This window comes from Balaenoptera borealis (genome assembly GCF_965194805.1).
Source record: "Balaenoptera borealis genome assembly, chromosome: 4".
Taxonomy (NCBI): Eukaryota; Metazoa; Chordata; class Mammalia; order Artiodactyla; family Balaenopteridae; genus Balaenoptera; species Balaenoptera borealis.
The window spans coordinates 58,066,879-58,089,174 of NC_138861.1; the positions used below are offsets into that span (position 1 = coordinate 58,066,879).

General features: G+C 43.2%; 1 protein-coding gene across 4 annotated transcripts in view; it reads right to left on the reverse strand.

Annotated features, from left to right (window-relative positions):
• SHROOM3 (shroom family member 3) overlaps window positions 1-22,296 on the reverse strand; it is a 533,396-nt gene that overhangs the window by 156,639 nt on the left and 354,461 nt on the right. The window contains exon 1 of one of the 4 annotated variants that reach the window (XM_082389320.1): window positions 8,589-9,888. The exons of 1 other annotated variant lie outside the window; for it this stretch is intronic. Coding sequence is in view for 1 of the 3 variants with exons in the window: in XM_082389319.1 (XP_082245445.1) it covers window positions 6,614-6,672 (59 nt within the window). In the remaining 2 variants the exon portion in view is untranslated. 2 more of the 4 variants (XM_082389319.1, XM_082389322.1) reach the window with 2 other exon arrangements.

Below are 22,296 nucleotides of genomic sequence, written 5' to 3' on the forward strand. Positions count from 1 at the left end.
GGCATGGGTATAGGACAACTCTAGCTAATGGGCTCTGACCCAAAGGAAAGTTTGTTTAGGACAGTTTTTGGAAAGTGTTGCTCATTCTTACTAAAATACACCAAAGTGGGACTCCTTCCTGCCTTTGGACAAAGTTGTTCGAAGACATGATGCCTGGAGTTGCAGCAGCCATCTTGAAATCATGAGGGACAAATCTGAAGATTAAAATCATTATGCAAAGGATGGTAGGATGGAAATAGATAAACCTGGAGCCTTGATGACACCATTATGCCATTCAATTAACCCTGGAACCACGTCCTTCAGGAAGCCAGTCTACAGGGAGAGTAATGGAACCAATGCTCAAAGTCAACTGAAACTTGACTTTGAGGGACTATGTAAGGACTATGTAGTCCAAGGAGAAAGTGAATAGCTGCCTACTTGCTAAGGTTGGTGGTTCCGGACCTCTTACTATGTGTCAGGCAGTGTTCCAAGTGCTTTATATGTATTACTTCATTTAATCTACACAACAACCCAACAAAGTAGATACTTTCCTTATTCCCTACTTTTCAGATGGGTAAAACAAGGTCCAGAAACATGGAGGAATTTATCCAAGGTCACAAACACAGCAATGCCAAGGTGGGAATTCACTCACATTTCTGACTCCTTCTGACTTAATCATTAGGTTAAACTTGGAAGTGTTCCTGACTTGCTGCAGCTGGATTCCTCAAGCTTCCCTCCTACTCTTTCAAAGAACCCTCTTTTTATTTGAGCTGGTCTGAGTGGGTTTACTTTTACTGCACCCAAATGTGCCCTCAGGCACTGGCATTGGCCAAACTCAGGCTTCCTTTCTCAGTTCCTTAATAAATCTGTGAATCTCAGTGTCCATTTGTTAAATGCATTGAGTCCAAATCCCATTTTAAAATCCTGATTTGGTGGGATTCATAGTTCCCTGGTTCGCTCCTTCCCCAATTGTCACGTGGCCAGTGTTAGCTTGGGATATTTTAGGGGTACTATTTCTAGTGTGATAGGACTTGTTAATTATATAAAATATTAATGAGCACTTAATAAGAGAGGAAGATGTTGACACTGCCCCATTATATCCCCACCTATAATTTTACCTGGTTTTTAACTTTTCAAAGTTTTTGCCTTGTGACATCCTGCATTCACATATATCTCTGTGGCTATGTGAGATTAAGAAGGCATTTCTATGGCCTTACTACTGTTTATTCATGTCACACCCTTACTTCCTCATTTATTCAACAAATATTTGAGTATCTGCCCTGCCCCAGGCACTATGCTAGGCACGGGGTATCAACAGTTTTCATTCTTTGCCCTCACAGAGGGCAATAAAGTGTAATGATATGCCAGATCATTTTTTCTCTAGATCAACAGGAGAGCTACCACAAATGAAAAAGGTTCATAGGACAAGACACAGCAGTTTACGGGAACATCCTGCTGGCCAACTGCCTGGGTTCAAATTCCAGCTCTCTCACCGTATGGCCTTGGATTAGTTACTGAACTGGTATCTCAATTGTTTAATAGCCTGTTAAATTGGGATTAAAATTGTAGCCTTGTCAGTAGGCTTTTTAGGAGAGCATTGTTATTAATCATTTAGAACATAAATACATTCAAGTATTTGTTCAAAAGGAAAAGCGAGCTCTAGTCTATTCCACCCACTGATAATGACTAAGCAACTTCACAGCAAGTAGTGGCAATATGACAACACGCTGATCTTGGAATCTGTTAACACGGAGCACAGCACAGTCAGTGTTGAGAGAACTGGGGCTCCAGGCACCAGGACCAGGGTCACCACTGCAGGAGGATGACCCATCTGACCACCCCCCTAAATAAAACAGAGCTTCTACAATCAGTTGTTTCTTACTCTCAGAATCCCCAATTTAAGATGTCGGTTAAAGAAAATTTAAGGTGGGCTTTCCCTGCAGAATTTAGTTTTCCATAAGCATATCTTGGAAGAAAGTAGAACCACAAATTTGGAAGAGATCTTAGAAGCCAAGCTGTCATCCAAATGTTTGATAACCCCTCTGCCCGCTGGTTACCCAGCCTCTACTGGAATATTTCCATTGATGAGGGTGCACACTTTTAGTTAGCCTTTTCCTTTATTGATCATCTCTAGCTATCATCAAGCACTTCCTTTTGTTGTCCCCAGACCACTTTTGCTGGTTCTGGAGCAGGGACAAGATAACCCTGATTGTAAATGATGGTCTTCAAATGCTTGGAGAAGAGCAAACATTAAAGGATGCTTTAATCTCTCTTCTAATTTCTGAGCTAGTCACTACTTGACATGAGTTCCTACCAAAATCCTTCAAGTTCAAAGCAGGAGACTCAGAGGGGTGTCCAAGAAGATCATTTTCAAAGAGGGCTATCGAAACACCCAGGAAAACCAATCTTGCTTCTGGGCTCAGGAGAGAAGGAAAAGACATGGATTCCTTGTTTTCATTATATCTGCAATAGGTTCCTCCCCACCTGGGATCCTGTGGCCTGGAGAAGGGGATCCGTATCAAAACTCAAACGTTGAGTACATTGCGATAGCATGTGAATTCAGTGGAATTCAACAGGACTTTTATAGCTGAAACTTAAACAAAATGTATCAAAATACACCTGTCCCTAGAGAGTATGGACTTCATACCTTCCTAATAGAGACAATGGTGTAGCTTAAACAAGGCCAGTTTTAAAAAAGTAAGCTTTTCCCTCGTATGTTTGAAGAGATAGAATTGGGACCTTCTTAGGTGATAGAATTGAATAGGTAAGGGGCCAAGGTTGGGAGTTTAATTCTCATAAGAACGATCAGCTTTAATCAGAACAAAACCTTCTTCTGTATGCTCACATCGTCCTATCTTTAAATCCTAGGTAGTGGTCATAATAAATAAATGAACAATGGCTAACAGTTATAGAAGATTTTTTATGTGGAAGGCACTATGCTAAAAGCTTCAGACAAATTATTTCATTTAAACCTTGCAACAGCTCTGCGAAGTAATTTCTCATAGGGTTCATTCAGAGTAAAAGTCAAATGCCTTCCAATGGCCCAGAGGGCCCTGACCTTTGCCCCCGCTGCACTCACCTGGCTCTTCCTCACACGTGCCACCTACACTGTCTCCAGGGCCTCTGCACTTGCTGTTCTCTCTGCTTCTAGCCTCTTCCCCAGCTTACCCCAAGGCTCAGTCTCCCACCTCCTTCAAATCTTACTTAGCCTTCCTTCATCACCTTCCTCATGGGGCCTTCTCTCACCACCCTTTAGAAAACTGCAATATCCCCTCTGCTTATATTGCCTGCTTTAGGTTTTTCCGTAGCAGTTATCATCTTATAACCTACAACGCAATTGACTTCTTTGGGGGGGTTGTTATCTGTCTCCCTTGACCGGAATGTATGCAAGGATTTTTGTCTACTTTTGTTCACAACCCTAAACCTAGCACGTAGAAACACAGCTGGCATGCGGTAGGCACTCCATAAATACTTACTGGTTAAATTTTACACATAAGGAAATAGGGACCGAGAAGGTAAGTGGTCATGCTTTTCATAGAAAGACTTCATTAGGAGCCCACGTTCCAGAAACCAAACTCAAGAGTATACATATTTTTCCCAAGAGTTGGTGACATTATTTTTAACCATTGGGGGCAATACATTCGATCTGAATAATATTTCCAAGAAATACTAGCAATCAAAAATGTAAAGATATATTCCACATGTGTACTATATTCAAGAATTATATACGTGTTGGAACAGTCACTTGTCAGAATATTTTTTGACTCTACAGGAAAATTTTATTTGATAAGATTTGAGTATATATATTTTTATCCTCTTTAGTTTTTTTATATGAAAATATAAATATTTAAATATATAACAATTTGTGTGTGTGTGTATATACATATATATTCTCATGAAAACATTTCCCAGGAAGATGGGAAGATGTTTCCCAAGAACAGCAAGGATGACAGCTTATAACACTCCTTTATAGATAGATGTCACTCAGATTCGAGGGTCATTTCCCGAGTTCCTTTTATGTGATTATATTTAACCTTCCTAATAATGCAGAAATCCAATTTGCACACGAGGAACTACACTTTAACAGGTTGTGCGCCTTCCTAAAATAGCTCAGTATGGGGTAGAATTTAGAACAGAATATAATTCTTTTGTCTCCATCTAGAGTGCCCACCCCTGTACTCTCAGCTGCTGGTTAAGCTTCAGGTGTTTATCATTTGACAGGATCTTCTATCCTGAGGAAGGAACTCAGTTACTATAAATGGCTAACTTAGTGCCCCATCAACTGAAAAATTAAAAGATACAAATATTATTAATACTTGGCCTCTCTCTTTTTCCAAGGTCTGCTCTTACACAGATTTGAGCGACTCACAGTGGAGCATGTACATCGTCACAGTAAAAGCAACGTCTTTGTCTGAAGTTCATTTCACTAATTAAACATCCAGGTTTATAAAGCTCACATTATGACAGAGGGAAAAAGAAGGCAGCTGCTGACAGGATCACTGAGAGCAACAAATACCAGGAAAATCTCAAAGCTGACCACTTTTTTCTCAACCAGAATTTTGCCAGTGATTTCTCCACAGCTTTGGAAACTTGTTTTCACCTCTACCCTTTTCCAAAAGAGAATTCTACCCCAGGGGGAAAAAAAATGAAGACCTCAAACCAAGTTACAAATTGCTCATTTAAAGAACAGGAATTAAGGATGTGGGGGGCTTTTCTTCCTTAAAAGCTCATCACTCTGTAGAAAGAATCCGAACCCTGTCCTGATTCTTCCTAAGCAGTGGAGCAGTTTTTGGTTTTGTGTTAGTTAATTTTAATTAAAAAAAAAAAAGGCACCATTCTTGAGAAGCTGTTGCCATGAGACTTCCTGGGCCTCAACAGATGGCCACAGAGCAGTTCTCAGCCCCAGCTCGGGGCTCTGAAGCCCTCCACTCAGGCATACCATTAACATTCCTGAAATACTTTCGGAGGCGAATGCGGGCCAGCCGCCTTCAGACTAGCTCACCCGCAGCTCCTGGCCTGGCCTCCCTGGCCACGGGGCCTGGGTTGAGATTTGTTATAAGTGAATGATCAGGCCTCTCTAGGAAAAGGCCATAGCACAGATGTTGCCTCCTCCTCAGATGAGGCTTTGGACAAACTTTACCAACACACCCCTGGGGTTTTGAGTCCTTCTGGTGAGCGGCGGGGGGGGGGGGGGCGCACATGTGTGTGCAGACATACAAACACGTGCACGCACACACACACACACATGCACACACGCAATCCATACCCAATTCATTTCATTGTCTGTACGTCTCTGAGCCCTTCCTGTTACAGTGATCCAGTTGAGAGCAGCAGAGTTTTGGACTGAAGCCTCTTCAGTGCCCAGAGTTGCTGCGGAAGAGGTTTAAAAATTCCTGATTTCTCTTTTGACAGAAAGACGGAAAGGAAAGGAGAAAAGCAAGGCATGTCAGATTCTACTTTCTCACTGACTCCTTGATGCCGTTGGACAAATCATTCCACATCATCACTTCTCTCCCTCTTCCAGACTGCGATAATGATACTGACCTACATGCATCAGATAGAGGAATTGATGAACCATGAGTAAGAAACAACTGTGAAATCACTGCAGAAATATCAGGTTCACAGGACCAGCCTCCACTGCTGCCAGGGAAGAGATAAGGGAGGAACTTGGAGACGGGCACCTTGGGGTCTAACTGCAGGGACCACCACCCCTGGAGGGCTGGTCCGGATTGCTGACCATGGGGTTTTGGTGGAAAAGGTCTACCGGCAGCTTCATCGGTCACTGAGGAGCTTCGGGACTTGGAAAAAAACAAGTGATTCTAAACAGCCATAGCTTTTCAAGGTGGGGCTCATTTAAATTCCATCCCCTGAGTTGTCTCTGCAAAACCAGGCCCAGAGTGTACAAGCAAAGTCCTACTTAAGTGTCTGACGCCAGTGGTCACTCGATCACTTGACAGGACTTCAGAGCAATCCTACCAGTTTCAGTTCACAGACGTTCGTCTGTGCTTTTCTCCCCATGATATCAGATGATAGGGCACTGCCACCATCATTTGACGTTTGTTTTTTAATCCAATCTGTGCAACTAGAAGCAAAATGACTTGAGACTGCTTAGGTTCCTGCCTTCCAAAATCACCCATTTGTTCTGACGTAAACCTTCCCTCCCTTCTCCAAAATACGAACATTAGGGTTGCTGGAAGCAATTAAAAACCAAACCAAACCAAAACATGTCTTTTAGAGGTGTGGCCTAACAAGGAGTGCCCACTTTTTCCTATTAACCAGGGACATTTTAATGAAGCCATCTATAGTGTGGAGATGAAGCTGCTTCTTTTTCCATTTGTCTAGGGCTGCGGAAGCACATCCAGCAAAGGGACGTTTTGCCCAGTTAGTTGTTCAGCTTCTGAGCTCACAGCACCCCTACCCTCCATCCGCCAGTCAGAAAAGTCTGGGGCAAAGGCTGGAATCTGTTTTGAGGGAGGAGAAGAAGAGAGGGAGAGGTAAGGGGAGGGCAGAGTCTGACATGCGGGGCTTCGTTTGCATAGCTGACCCTTTCAAGCAGAGCCAATGGGGCACACACTGTGCGTCTGGGAGGGCAAGGCTGAGTGCACTCTATTGTGTCCCATTGTGTGCTACCCACGACACCAGGGGGACCGCCACCACCCCTGCCTGCCGCAGACGAGGGAGGCTGGCAGGCATTCCACAGCTCCAGAAAGGAGACACTGGGGAAAAAAATAAATATAAGATACTTAACCCCCTGTCTCAGTCTAACTCTAATGATACTGTTCTCGGGAGGAAATGTGTGTGTGCGCGCGCGTGTATTAGTTATTAACAATTGTGTTAAATTACACATTTGTGGGTCCCCTTGTACTCTGCAGATAGGTACAGGGTTTTCTACACTCAATATGAAATGTGCGGTTGTCGTGACTTTATTTCCTTCTTAACTAGAGATAGAGGTTTTTCAACTAGCTCTCTCTTCCTTTCCGTACCTTTTTAGGACACTGAGGCTTTTATGGATTGTGATTTTTTTTTTTAAGACAGTGATTGGGGCTGAGATGGAATTTATCCCTCCATATACAACAATGACTTATCCTTAACCCAGGAAATCATCTTTGATTTATACCCTCTCTAGGTTGTAATTCATAAGCAAAGGTAGAATTCTGAAATTTAAATCAATGCTAAATATTCAATATTTATTTAGCTTTCTAACATTCATCTCTCCTTTAACTCCCTCAACATTTATAAATTCACTTAGTATCTACCTACCAATGGATCTAATTTTTCAATTATCGCCAACCATCTGTACTATTTGCACACACATTATATTTTAAATGATTTCTGTAGACTTGTGTGATGATCACATCTCACCCCACGGGCAATGTCATTTCTGATGCTCGATTCATCAGAGCAGTCATTTTTACTATTTATATTTAGTATTATTAATACATTGATCTTATTACAGGAAAATGTCTTTATAAACAAGAGTTAGTTAACAGCTGAGAAAGATGGAGGTTTCCAACTGGCTATAAATAATGGAAGAAGAAAACATATTTCAGGATGCTTAACATAGATCGCAAGCATGTGGTTTCTGAATGCTTATCACTGTTTTTCACCATCTCTGTCTGGTCTATGACTGTTTACTACTTAAATAGAATCATTCAGAATTGGGGAACACCTTCCTACTATCTTTGGAATATGGTGGGAAAAGTAGTCTCAGAACCTCTTTGGATTTAGAAATGGACCTTAACCCATTTAGACAAACTTTTCATTAAAAAAAATAAAAATCGTTTCCTCCCTGTCACGACAAACAGGCAAGAGTGTAAGCATTAGTCTGAACCACTAGTCCTTCGACCAACCTTGGATTACTAAACCCTAGAATGAAAGTATGCTCACAGCAATCCAACAGGAGGTCCCCAAAGGAAGACAGAATGGTCCCCAAAGTATTTGTCAATCAACTTAAAAGTACATAAAATGAAATCAGAGTACAGCTTAAGCTTAATCGGAATCACGGCTTAATATTCCTAAACGTCTCACTGTTGCTCAAATTTAGGCGCTTCCATCTAGAATCTGACTTTTCTCTGGAACATAAGCGTGGAGAAAAGTGAGCCGAGCAGTACAGTCAAACCCCTGCTGCAGTGAAAGGCACTGACTCCCCCTTGCTGAGCAAACCTTAAAAAGAAAAACTGCCTTCCCATCGCAAGAGGAAAAAGTTAAAGATAGCTTTAAAAATAAGCGGTAATTAGAACTAGACAGTAAATCCATGGTTGGAAGGAGCCTATGGCACAAGCATATATATTTGTTGGCCTTGATGAAAGGTTTCTTTTCATCACTCGAGCTTCTCGTCAAACAGGAAGGAGTGCACAGTGAGGTGCCAACTGCCTGCAAGGATGACAGTCATTTGTCAAGTGCTCCTCTCTCCATTTACATCTTGATTTCTGCCTTGGTGTCATTTTGCCGGCACATCTGACAGCCGAATCACTTAGGAATTTCATCGTAAAGGCCTAAAGTAAAATAACTTCCTTGCCTCTCTTTAGTTTACCTTCCTGATACTGGCATTTCTGTCGAGGTATATATAGAAATCATGTCGAGAAATACCTGGTTTAAAAAGGACTTACCTTAAGGAAGTCTAAGCCGGCATCTCCACTGACCTCAGCTATCTGTTGGATATCTCTGTCCAGCATGACACTGGGCCAAGCCGGCCGCCGAGGGGGCTCAGTGGCTTGGGGCAGGTGCCATAGAGGCACGATTCCGGCCCGGAAAGAATCCCCGGGAAGGCGAGAGCTAAGACACAGGTGTCAGACGCCACCCAGGCACCTCCGCTCCGAACCTGCAGTCAGACGGCTGCCCTGATTAGCCAAGTACAAAAGGCAGTTCAGATGACTGCCCTCCTCCCAACCAATCGCCGGCCGGCCTGCCTGACAGCAGCGGGCCCCCTGATGAAAGGGGAAGTACACGCGGCCAGAACCCGAGAACCAGTTTCTACAGTGGCCGTGGGCACGCAGCCCTGTGCGCTCTGGCCCGCACTCTGCAGAAGCTGCCTGTCAGCCTGCTGCAAGCAGAGCCCGTGGCAACGGGTAAGCCCTCTCCTGCCAAAGGTCGCTCTAGGGTCCTTGGACTCACAAAAACTCGATGCACCGTGATGACGGTTAAATCGAAGCGAAGGACAACAGAATGAATGGCGCTGGCAGCTTCACTCATAGTTCTCCCCTGCCTGCTCTTCCTCCCTCCCCTCGCCGGTCCCCACTAGGGCTTCTGTGCAGCTGAATAAGTTCAATTTTTAATTAGCTATGGTTTTTGCAAGCAAGTTTCTCACAGAAGCTAGGAGGAGGGGAGGGAGACTCAAAAAGGACACTCTTTCTACAGTCATTGTTTCCAGCAATCACGTTCAATATCATAACCACCCCCGCAGACACAAAAATTTATAAAAGTAGTGCTTGTTAAAAACAAAACAAAACAACAACAACAAGACACTGCATTTGAAAATTCAGCCCAGTGGAGTGCCACGCAGCTCACCTTTGTGCATGGAATCCTGACAGGTTTCCTGAACTGCAATTGTGTTAAAGGAATTTCACTGACAACTATCATCTGAGCCTCTGAAACGGCAGGCCTTTGCAGCTGTATGGAGAAGCAGAGCTTTCTTCAAGTTTTGGTATTTGCCCCAGACTGTAGGGGTCAGCTTAACAGTAACCGCAGACACACAGAGAGAGAAAAGCAATAGCACACAGAAAGAAAACAATTCCAAGTGTGTCTCAATTCGTGGGTATGCAAATGCATTTTCATTAGTTTACGGCTGCCATGGTGGGAAAAAACAGATCACGGGATCCACGCATAATCTGTAAACCTCCTTGCTATAGAAGCTTCAAAAGACTTCCAGATTAATTTTTTAAGATGTGGAAAGAAGGAAAGGGAGCATGTACACACACACACACACACACACACACACACACACACACACACACACACACACACAGCAAAATTCTGACATCACAGGGGGCATTATACTCTAAACACAGTAGTAATTTCCACTCCAGACACCAAGAAAGTCTGAAGCATCCTTGAGGATGTTAATACATTTCAAAGGTGAGACTAATTGTATTTAGAGATTGTTCCTGTGTTAACTAGCAAGGCGGCTGTCTCTCCAGAATGCTCCCCTTGAATTCCAGAGCTATCTCTATGCCTATAATATGAAATCTAAGGAAACAGGATTGAGGCAAGTGTGGGATAGGAACAGTGGTGGTCGGGGGGGGGCAGAGAACCCTCTTTCAAAAGAGGAACCTCCACTGGATCTTGCACCCTGGATGCATTCTATCAGAAGTAGCCTTCTTTCCTTGAAGAAGGCAAAATTCTTATCCCAGCTTTATGTTTTCCTCTCCCACCCTATCGCCTTCTCACACACCACAACTGAATTGCGTGTCCTTCCATCACAAGCTACTCCCACCAAACCAGAGTTCAAGGGCAGCCGGGCCACAAAATTCATTTTGAATGTGTCAGATTTAACAACCTCCTGCCACTGACCAGAAGCTGGTTTCCACAGTGCACAGTGACAAATGGCTCTGCTTGACATCTGGTTATCACAATCAGCCATCTAGTATGGGAATGCCATTCCTTCAACCAGTGGGACATGCCCAGCAGTTTAAAGAAGCCAGACATCTACCCCCTTTTCATTTCACCAGTCATTTCCTAGTCCAGCTCTGTGCAATCTAAGCTCGCTTCATATCTACTCCCGTCCGAGCTCCCTATGACAACATCCTCAAGGGATTAGTGGCTCCAGGAACTATGTCACTGTGTATGTTCTCATGGGTGCTATGTTACATTAGAAGAAAAGATATCTTTATGTGGTTCTTCAGAGAAACTAAAATGAGCAGGCAAGTATAGAAAAAAAATTGTATTGAAGCAATCAAATCACCTGTCCTTTCACAAATTATGAGATGAATAAGAAAGTCATTGTTATGTTTACAAAGAGTGAATGCCCATGCAGTATTAGATTGAACCACATGAAATTGTCAATATTTGACAATTTTTGGTCGAATACAATAGCAATTTCATGTGATTCAGCCTGTAGCTGAACTAGTTATCTACTACACAAATACTAATTAACTATGTGTCAATACGCAGTTATTATGTTACATTCTCTAATCACCACAATTCTATAAGGTAAATACTATAATTATTGTTACAACTTTACAGATGAGGAAAGGGAGGCTTGGGGAGGCTGAGGAATGTGCTGAACACCTCACAGCTAGCAAACATCGGGGGTGGCGGGGGGAGGGGGGAATTCCCTCGCTGGCAATCTGACCCCAGAGCCCATGCTTTGAACTACTGCCCCCTATGAAGGAGAATTTGAATTCTGGCTTTGGCATCCACTAGCTTTGTGACCCTGAGCTGATAACTAAATTTCTCCAAGCCTCAGTTTTCTCCCCTCTGAAATGGGACTGATAATAGAACCTATCTGATGTGAGGACAGAACATGATGACGTAAGCAAAGCACTTAGCACAGTGCCCGGCCCAGGGGAAGACCTCAATTGTTACCTCACAGTGGTGGTATCGGCAGGGCAGTCACTCTGCCACCATCACCAGGACCTGAAGTGACAGTCCACGGCGTGTCCCCATCACCCTTTGGTGGTGCAGTGGCCACGCGTGGGAGGAAGGACAGTGTAGCCTGGGTCCTCAAGTCTGGAAGCACTGCCCTTCAGAGTCAGCAATGGTTACTTTGGCGCACAGAAAGTTCTTCACACTGGAATGTGCAGCACCCCACAACCCCCTCATGTGGAAGAGAGACTCTCTTCGCCATGCTGCCCCCCAAACCCTGCCCTCAGCCCCATCTTCTATTTCCTGCTCGCTCTACTTCAGATTTCTATTACGAATCTGGAACGCTTTCACCGACACCTTAGATTTCTCGTTTATTACCTCCTAGCTTCTTTGGCCATCAGCTGTAGACGGTTAGGCAATCCAGGTTTGAAGAAGTACTGATGATCTAATCTGGAAGCAGAGCTGTGGAACCCACAGCAGTGGACCAGGAGGTGGTGGGCCAGACTTCCTTCTGGTTCTGCCACTGACCTGCTAAGTGACTGTGAACGAGTCACTTATCGTCTCTGGGCTCAAGTCCTCACTAATCTAGAACATCACTAAGTTTCTTCCCAGTACTAATATCTGTGGTGAAGGGAAAAAAAAGAACATACTAGATGAGCTTCTGAAGAAATGTGGAGTTTTTCTTTTTCCTTTTCTCTAAAAGCTAGTAGCGCATCTACTCAGGCACATCCTGTTTCCTTCTGATTACCTTTTAAACACCCACAGGCAGGAGAGTTTTATTTTACTCTGTTGATAAACTGCAGACCAAGATAGATGGCCTTGATTTCAGAACACCAGACTTCCATGGTATTTGTCCTTAATGATTTGCACATGTCCTTGTAGGGTGCTTGTTTGTGGTTAGAGATGGGGGTCTATGGAGAGAAAGCCTCACTAAATAATGAAGAAAATGTGGTTTCCTTATTTATTTTCAATTTCTTTGTGTCTGTGTCTGTGCATAACAGTTACACTGTTCTCCAGCAGTGGTAAGGTAGACATCCACTGTGTAAGGTAGATTTGGATGCCTGTAGAGCAGGGGTCCCCAACCCCCAGCCTGGTTCCTAACGGGGCCGCACAGCAGGAGGTGAGCGGAGGCCGAGCAGTTAAGTCTGCCGCTCCCCATCGCTCCCCATCGCCCGCATTACCGCCTGAACCATCCCCCCACTACCACCACCCTGGTCCGTGGAAAAACTGTCTTCCACAAAACCGGTCCCTGGTGCCAAAAAGGTTGGGGACTGCTGCTGTAGGGCACTTACTTGCCTGTATTTTTATGGCACACTCCAGAACCTCGAAGTACTTTCACAGAGTATGTTTTTTTTTTTAGAAATTCACGTTCTTTTATTTATTTATTTATTTATTTTTGTCTGTGTTGGGTCTTCGTTTCTGTGCGAGGGCTTTCTCTAGTTGTGGCAAGTGGGGACCACTCTTCATCACGGTGTGTGGGCCTCTCACCATCGCGGCCTCTCTCGTTGCGGAGCACAGGCTCCAGACGCACAGGCTCAGTAATTGTGGCTCACGGGCCCAGTTGCTCCGTGGCATGTGGGATCTTCCCAGACCAGGGCTCGAACCCATGTCCCCTGCATTGGCAGGCAGATTCTCAACCACTGCGCCACCAGGGAAGCCCACAGAGTATGTTTTTTAAAATTAAAAGTTTGTCCTCAGTATCCTGTGATAATCCATAATGGAAAAGAATATTAAAAAAGAATGTATACAGACTTCCCTGGTGGTGCAGTGGTTAAGAATCCACCTGCCAATGCTGGGGACACGGGTTTGAGCCCTGGTCTGGGAAGATCTCACATGCTGCAGAGCAACTAAGCCCACGTGCCGCAACTACTGAGCCTGTGCTCTAGAGCCTGTGAGCCACAACTACTGAGCCCACGAGCCACAACTACTGAGCCCAAGTGCCACAACTACTGAAGCCTGCGTGCCTGAAGCCCGTGCTCCGCAACAAGAGAAGCCACTGCAATGAGATGCCTGTGCACCGCAACGAAGAGTAGCCCCTGCTTGCTGCAACTAGAGAAAGCCCACATGCAGCAATGAAGACTCAACGCAGCCAAAAATAAATAGATAAATAAATTTATAAAAAAAAAAGACTGTATACATATGTATAACTGAATCACTTTGCTGTACAGCAGAAATTAACACAACATTGTAAATCAACTACACTTCAATAAAAATAAATAAATAAATAAAATAGGCACTTCCTATATCCCCCCCACAAAAAAGTTTGTTCTCAGTACTCCCAGGAGGAATTAAAAGAATTTTATGAATGGAGGAGATGGAAACAGCCTCTTGGCCTCTGATCTACTTTCTTTCCATAGAGCACTCACCACCTTCTAACATACTGGATAATTTACATATGTATTACGTTCATTATTCATTTCCTCTCCTCACATGGATGTCGACTCCATGAGGACAGAGATGTGTCAGACCATGGCTGAGTCCCAAGCACCTAGAGCAATGACTGGCCATATATTAGATGCTCAATAAATAAATTAAACTTTATAAAATCATGTAAACGATTCAGGTAGAACTGTACCCTACACATCTCACTTTTAGAAATCATACTATGTCATCAAAAATAAGAGGTATTGTACAAAAGATCACACTGGCAAGGATAGTGATAATGACCAAGGTGACGATAAACAAACATGTGGGTTCAGTAGTTTAGCCCAACTCTGCAAATTCCCACATAGAGGTTCCAGGCTGAAAGAAAACTGGGCAGTGAGCCTAGAGAGAAACAATAAGCTCAGGTTCTCTTTTCTAGTCCATTTTCCTTCAATTTTATGGGAAATGGTATTTGGTAGAGAACTCCAAGTGTGTCTAAAGGAGTCAGATCCTTGAGGACACTCCAAGTGGAGACAGTGCAGTTGAGCCATGCTCACTTTGTATTCAAGGGAACATTTTGTTAATCCCAGTCTGAGCACACGTTGACATCAAGGTTGATAAGTAATGCTTATAGTCCTCTGAGTGTCATAAAAGATGTCAGTTAAGTCCAAAGTATTATTACACAATACCTTTCCTGTATAATAATTGCAGGACATAAAGCATTTATGATACATCAGAAAGCATGATATTTTCTCATTGCTAACATTGTTGATGACAGTCACACTTCTTCAGTTTAATTCTGCTCATATTGTGCTGTCTCCGACCACAGAGACCAACAGGCCTAAAGTAATCGCATCACTCTTGTTCTTTTTCTCTCTTTACATTCTCTAATTCTTTGGGGAAACCAAAGAATTTCTTCAGAAGAATGTTAGTGGCCAGAAGGTAGCAAATAAAGGCATGGGTTTGAAGTCATCCCTTCAAAGTCCCAACATCCCCAATGGGGAACCCCAAGTTACCATTTAGTCCTAAGAATAACAGGTAGAGGAATTACGTTTGGGTTCACCTTTTACCCTCGGGGATGAAAAAAAAACTCTGGAGAAGGAGCATTGCAGAACACAAATTACGGTATCCTTAATGCCTCATTTCAATCTCTAGGAAAATTACACAGCTAATATAAAAAATGAGTAAGGTGTGACTGTAACAACAAATACCAGTTACATTTATAGACTTATATTCGTATTTAGTTTCTTAGCAGGGTGCTTACTCTGTATCAGGGAGGATACCAAGTACTTTACATATTTTAACTCTTCCAACAGCTCAACTAGGGAGGTAGTGTTATTACACCTACTTCACAGGTGACGAATCTCAGGCACAGAGAGATTCAAAACTTGCCTGAGATCACAAAACTAGCACGTGGCGGTAACAGGATTTGAACCTGGGCAGTCCGATTTCAAAGAATATGCTCCTTTTTCTTTTTTAAATTTATTTATTTTTGGCTGCGTCGGGTCTTAGTTGCAGGTGAGGGCTTCTCTCCAGTTGTGTGCAGGCTCAGTAGTTGCCGTGTGCGGGCTTAGTTGCCCCGAGGCATGTAGGATCTTAGTTTCCTGACCAGGGATCCCACTGGACCACCAGGGAAGTTCCTCAAAGAATATGCCCTTAAACACTACTGTCCATGCCAGATCTGCTGTGACTTAGAAATGGGATATGTATGGCATGTACAATGTTGAGGTATTTTTCCAGCTGGCAGACTTTTCCTTAGGGAGAATGTGCCACACGGCCCCCAGCCGCATATCAGCTGAGTAGATCAGTTGAATGGCGCCAGCCAGCAGTAACGAGAGAGGCTGTCAAGCAATTAGCCTGATGATAATTTGGTATAATAAAACCTGCTTCAAATCATAATTTAAACGGACAGTGTGGAGAACATTCTTCCTTTCGCTTTCCTAACCCTCCATCTTGTCTACAGTTGAAAAAGGCAGTTTGAATCACAGTGGGGCTAGCAAACACACGTTCCTTGAAAAGAAATATGACAGGAGACCCACACAGGCAGGCAGTCAGCCCATTATGTGGAATTTTCACCCGGTCAGCAAACATTTCATGAGTGCTTTTGCTATGTTGGGCACTGGAGAGATCAAAGGGGGTAAGACACAGTGATTTCCTACCCCAGTTTAGTGTTGGAAATGGCCAACCATCCCTCTACTGGAAAAGACTCAGTCTGGACAACTGGTTGGAGATGAAAAAAGATAACTGGGAAACCAGTGTTTGAGCTACCGGGCTGGGAAACTCACATGCCAAGTGGGCCAGGCAGGCAGGGTCAATGGGCAGAGTGGCAATGTCAGCTCATAGGAAGCACCGGCGTCCCAAAGTAAACTGGAGGGGGTACCCCTCACCTGATGTGGGTATACCCGGCTCCAACCCACTGCTGTCATATCACCTGATTTTTCCAGAAGCCAGATTCTTGTGTCAAACTCCCACATTTTTAGTGAGGATTAAACAAATGTTTGCAGGCCAAATACTTCTAGATCAAACAAGTGTCTGCAGGCTAAATACTTGTGAGATGTCGTTTTCAAATTCTGTTTTAAAGTTCAATCAAAGAACTTTATTAAATTCACTGAGTCGACTAGCTTTAATAGTGGATTTGGTATATGTTGACCTTCAGATCCTTATGTACACCTAGTTTAGATCATTTAAAATTTTTTATTGACGTAACATACACAGAGTGTATCAGGTGCACTTATCTTATGTAAACAGCAATATAGATATAGATATAGAATATTTCCAGCATCCTCATGCGGCTTTTTCTAGACTTTTCCAGCCTATTCCAGACTCCCTGCCCTCACTTTTGACCTCCATCATCAATTAGCTTTGCCTGTTGTTGCCTAGTTCAAATCTTAATCACAAGAAATTGATACCAGATGTAGTTGCTTCAGGTCTGAAAGACATAAAACTGGGTTTAAACAAATAAAGGGACAACCAAAAAAGAGTCCCGGTAAGCCCAACACCACACACTTAGCCCAGTGCTTTTCAAGTTCTGATGCTTCTGACTTACATGCACCTTTGCTTTCCGAAAACTATCATTTCCTGTGCGAATAACATAGGCCAACTATGTACTTGTCACTCTGTGTAGAGTGTCTCATTCAAGCATCACGAAACCCCTCTGAGATACAAATTTAGATAAAATGTATTCCAGCCGTACAGCTAAAGAAAACCTGACCGTGGTAGGTATGCAGCTGGGTCCACACAGCCAACTTGTACAACGTCTAGGTTCAAAGAAAGGACTATTACAAAGCCCAGGTACTTTTCCACTGGACCACACGGCCTACCCATAAAATTACCAAATGGTGTATTTTCTTAACTCTTCCACAAGAATATCATAAATTTCAGTTCTTAACCAGGAACATAATGAACCTTATTGAATTTAGCATCTGACTAGGAGTTCATGCTTCACTTTATAAGGATTGGTGGTGGTGGTTTGAAAGCTGACCTTTATTATCTAGGTACTTTTATTTTTTAAACAACTTAATGAGAATATATATATATATATATTTATACACATATATATAAATATATCTGAATCACTTTGCTGTACACCTGAAACTAACACAACATTGTAATTCAACTATATTAAAAAAAAGACAATTGTCTGACACATAAAAAAAGTCAATAAATGTTAGTTATCGTGATGATGATGATGAGATGTTTAAAACAAACCTGATTACGAGGCCCAACAAATTAACTTCCCAGGATATTGAAGCAATTTGAAGATAGGATGCTGGAACCATTCTGGGTGAACAATAGTCAAGAAATAGTGGAAAATATGAGAGTCTGAAAAAAATATCATGATTTTTTTAAAGTGGAGGAGTAGATGGTAATAGATTCTAGAAACAGTGGACAGGTGGATTTCGTATAGACCTCTAGAAAAAAAAAAAAAATCTGTAGATTAATTTGATGGTTCATGAACACCCAGAAAGTCATCTGTGGTCACTAGAAGCCACCTTGGGCTTGCTGAGAGCAAGTCATGCTAACATCTCATTTAAGAAATAAAATGACATTATAATTTTATAATCTGTCCCTCCTTTGTGCTGTTGTATTACTCACAAATTTGATAAACAAATCTTCCTCTGTCAAAATAAAATAACTTAATGAACACAATGGTAATATATAAATTTATAAATATATAAATAAATATATATATTTAGCATAGGTCTTATCTATCTTTATTTACCTAAACTAATTTCCTGGGGCTTATGAGAACATTGTCTTGTATGAATATGGTTCTGAGACAGGAGGCAGATTTGGATGTTTAAAGACTTTTCTCTCTCTCAGGAAATTTGTGTAGCGCGAAAATGGGATTAGAACAGTTGTGGCTACAAAATTTGCTCTAAGAGGGGCTCCCTGGTGGCAAGGGGATAATGCAGGAGTTACAGGGAACTTGTCTTGAAGCTGTGCTCCGCATAGTAAGACCAGAGCCATTTTCTAAAGATGCCTTCATCCTTTAACAAGATTGAGAAAACATCAATTGTTTATAGCAAAGAATATTATTTTATTGGGTGGGCAACTAATGCATATTATTGGGAGGTGGAGAGAGGAACTAAAAGCCCCACTATCTGCCAATACCACCCCTGTGTTATTGCCTCTAGGGAAGATGGGCTCATTCACCTGATGCCAAATGACAACAATAAAGGGAGCTAGATGGTTGACTATTCAAATCAAGAGACAGAGCTCTCCCGGTGGCTCATCCTTTCAACAAATGGGGAGAAGCTTACCAATACTTCTCATGTAGAATGATATAAGCCACTAGGAGTTCATTCGCACCCAAGGCTTTTTAGTCTGATATATGCAAAACTTCCAAGTACATATATTACCTTTTACCTCAATGGCCACAGTGAGACCACCTATCCTATTTGAACTCTAGAGTCAGAGCTATTGAATCAGCTTCTTCTACTTTAGGTAGCTCAGAAACTCAACTAACATCTGGTGAAATACCCAAATTTATGAGGAGCACCTGTTTCAAAATTTAGATCTGAACTCTAATGCCCAGGATTGCGGTCCGTGGATAACCAGCCAAGTTAGGTATGCGACCTTTCCTCAAATCAATACCTGTTGCTTAAGAACTTAAGCCATTTTTAACTCACAACTTTAATCTTTGCTTTAGTCACCAAATTTTTTTTCTAATTTTATTAAAAAAAAATTTTAATTGTGGTAAAATACACATAACATAAAATTTAACCATCCTAACCATTTTTAATGTACCCTTCAGTGGTTTTTTAAAAAATTTTTATTTATTTATTTATGGCTATGTTGGGTCTTCGTTTCTGTGCGAGGGCTCTCTCTAGTTGTGGCAAGCGGGGGCCACTCTTCCTTGAGGTGCGTGGGCCTCTCACCATCGCAGCCTCTCTTGTTGCGGAGCACAGGCTCCAGACGCGCAGGCTCAGTAATTGTGGCTCACGGGCCCAGCTGCTCCGCGGCATGTGGGATCTTCCCAGACCAGGGCTCAAACCCGTGTCCCCTGCATTGGCAGGCAGATTCTCAACCACTACGCCACCAGGGAAGCCCCCCCTTCAGTGGTTTTAAGTGCAATCACGTTGTTGTGCAACCATCACCACCAACCATGTCCAGAACTCCTTTCACCTTACAAAACTGAAACTCTGCACCCGTAAAACAGTAACTCCCTGCCCCCCTCCCCCAGGCCCTGGCAACCACCATTCTGCTTTTCGTATCTCTGAGTTTGACTATGCTAGGTAACTCATCTAAATGGAATCATAAAGTAATTGTCTTTTTTTAAATTAATTAATTAATTTATTTTTGGCTGCGTTGGGTCTTCATTGCTGTGCACGGGCTTTCTCTAGTTGCGGCAAGCGGGGTCTACTCTTTGTTTCGGTGCGTGGGCTTCTCACTGCAGTGGCTTCTCCTGTTGCGGAGCACAGGCTCTAGGCGCGCGGGCTTCAGTAGTTGTGGCTCATGGGCTCTAGAGCACAGGCTCAGTAGTTGTGGCGCACGGGCTTAGTTGCTCCGCGGCATGTGGGATCTTCCCGGACCAGGGCTCGAACCCATGTCCCCTGCATTGGCAGGCGGATTCTTAACCACTGCGCCACCAGGGAAGCCCAGTATCTTTTTGTAACTGGCTTACTTCACCTAGCATAACATCCTCAAGACTCCTCAGTGTTGCAGCATGTGTCAGAATTTCCTTCCTTTTGTAAATTCCTTTTCTTAACCATAAAATGTTTCAAGTTTATATAGCACGTTAATCAATCAACTAGATTGAGGGGGAGTATTTGGTCTGGTTTTTTTTGTTTTTTTTTTAAACAAATTTCTTTATTTTATTTATTTATTTCTGGCTGCATTGGGTCTTCGTTGCTGCATGTGGGCTTTCTCTAATTGCTGTGAGCGGGGCTACTCTTCGTTGTGGTGCGCAGGCTTCTCATTGCGGTGGCTTCTCTTGTTGCGGAGCATGGGCTCTAGGTGCACGGGCTTCAGTAGTTGTGGCTCGTGGGCTCTAAAGTGCAGGCTCAGTAGTTGTGACTCATGGGCTTAGTTGCTCCGCGGCATGTGGGATCTTCCCAGACCAGGGCCTGAACCCGTGTCCCCTGCACTGGCAGGCGGATTCTTAACCACTGCACCACCAGGGAAGTCCTGGTCTGTTTAATAAGACTTTAGGGCTTGGAAACCATAAGAGAGGGAATGAGATGATCCACTGAAATCTTTAAAGCTGTGGTTCTTTAGGGTGCATCAGAACCACCTGGAAAGCTTGATAAACCATCAGTTACTCGGCCAAAACCCTAGGGTTTCTGATACAGTAGGTCTAGAGGAAGGCCCCAGAATTTGCATTTCATAGGAGGGCCTGGTCAGTGAACACACTTTTGGGAACCACTGTGATCCACTCAGGGTTAAGCCTGGAGGATTCCAATTACCAAAGATTTCCTATAGTACAAAGTAGTTGAGTAATAATATATATACATGTCACGTCACCTTAATCCGGTCATCTGTTGATGGGCACCGGGGTTGCTTCCACGTCTTGGCTATTATAAACAGTGTCATTATAAACACTGGGGTGTGCGTATCTTTTAGAATTAGTGTTTTCCCACCTAAGACAGGAGACTTGCAGTTATAGAAGAAGGGAAGCATAGAGCAGAGTAAGAAACAGCGAGAAAGTCCAGTCCTTGCCATTCCAGGGTATTGTGGGAATGATGGAGAGATTGGTGGCAAGTCACACAGTCAGAACCAAGTTCTGGTTTCACCTCTCTGGTCTCAGGGAGAACAGGGCAAGCACGCAAGGAAAGTGAGGGGAATGTCCAGGGTGTCAGCGAAGCTTGGCTCCATTGCTCTGCTGGAGACTCCAGGAGAAGGTCACTGTGAGGAGGGACTGGCTCAGCTCCATTTAGATAGACGTCGGATGCCAACCAGTACACGTGGAATGGGGCAGCTATGATGGGTGAGATGATCCTGGGGTGGACCCCTGGATCAGGCGTTGTTGGGATGGAGAACTTGGTAGACGCTAAGGTGTCTGAAGCTAATGGGAGCTGAGCAAGGGCCGAGTCTGCCAGTGGGAGGTTGCCAGGGATCCCCAGGGGCATTGCCCAGGCCAACGCTGACCATGGATTCACTAGCTGCAGAATTCACTGGTAGAGGCCAGCAGTGACAAGGAAGACCAAGACAGAGCCTAGGGACCAGGGGATAGTGTGTCCAAAGACCTGTACTTACCACTGCCCAACCCCCCAGACAGTATTTTGGCAAAGCAGTTGGACAGTGAAGACGGAAGATTACATCTGAGAGAGGGTGCATTTTATGTTAGAGACTGAGTACTACCTCAATGGACTGACTATTCAAACGATTAGACCAGGCTAGCTTTTTACTTGGCTAGGACTAAAATTTATTGTTTTGCTTCCTTGCTAACCAGCAAGTGTGAGTTTGTGAGGAAGACCAGATTAAGTTTTGGTAGCATAAAAGGGAACACTCGTACACAGTTGGTGGGAATGTAATTTGGTGCAGTCACTATGGACAACAGTATGGAGGTTCCTTAAAAAACTAAAAACAGAACTACCATATGATCCAGCGATCCCACTCCTGGGCATTTGTCCGGAAAAAATGAAAACACTAATTCAAAAAGATACACGTACCCCAATGTTCATAGCAGCACTATTTACAATAGCCAAGACATGGAAACATGGAAGCAACCCAAGTGCCCATCAACAGATGACTGGATTAAGATAATGTGACATATATATATATATATATATATATATATATATATACATACACATATATATTTACTCAGCAACAAAAAAGAATGAAATTCTGCCCTTTGCAGCAATGTGGATGGACCTAGAGAATATCATGCTTGGTGAAGTAAGTCAGACAGAGAAAGACAAATACCATATGATATCACTTATATGTGGAATCTAAAAAATAGTACAAATGAATGCAAATACAAAA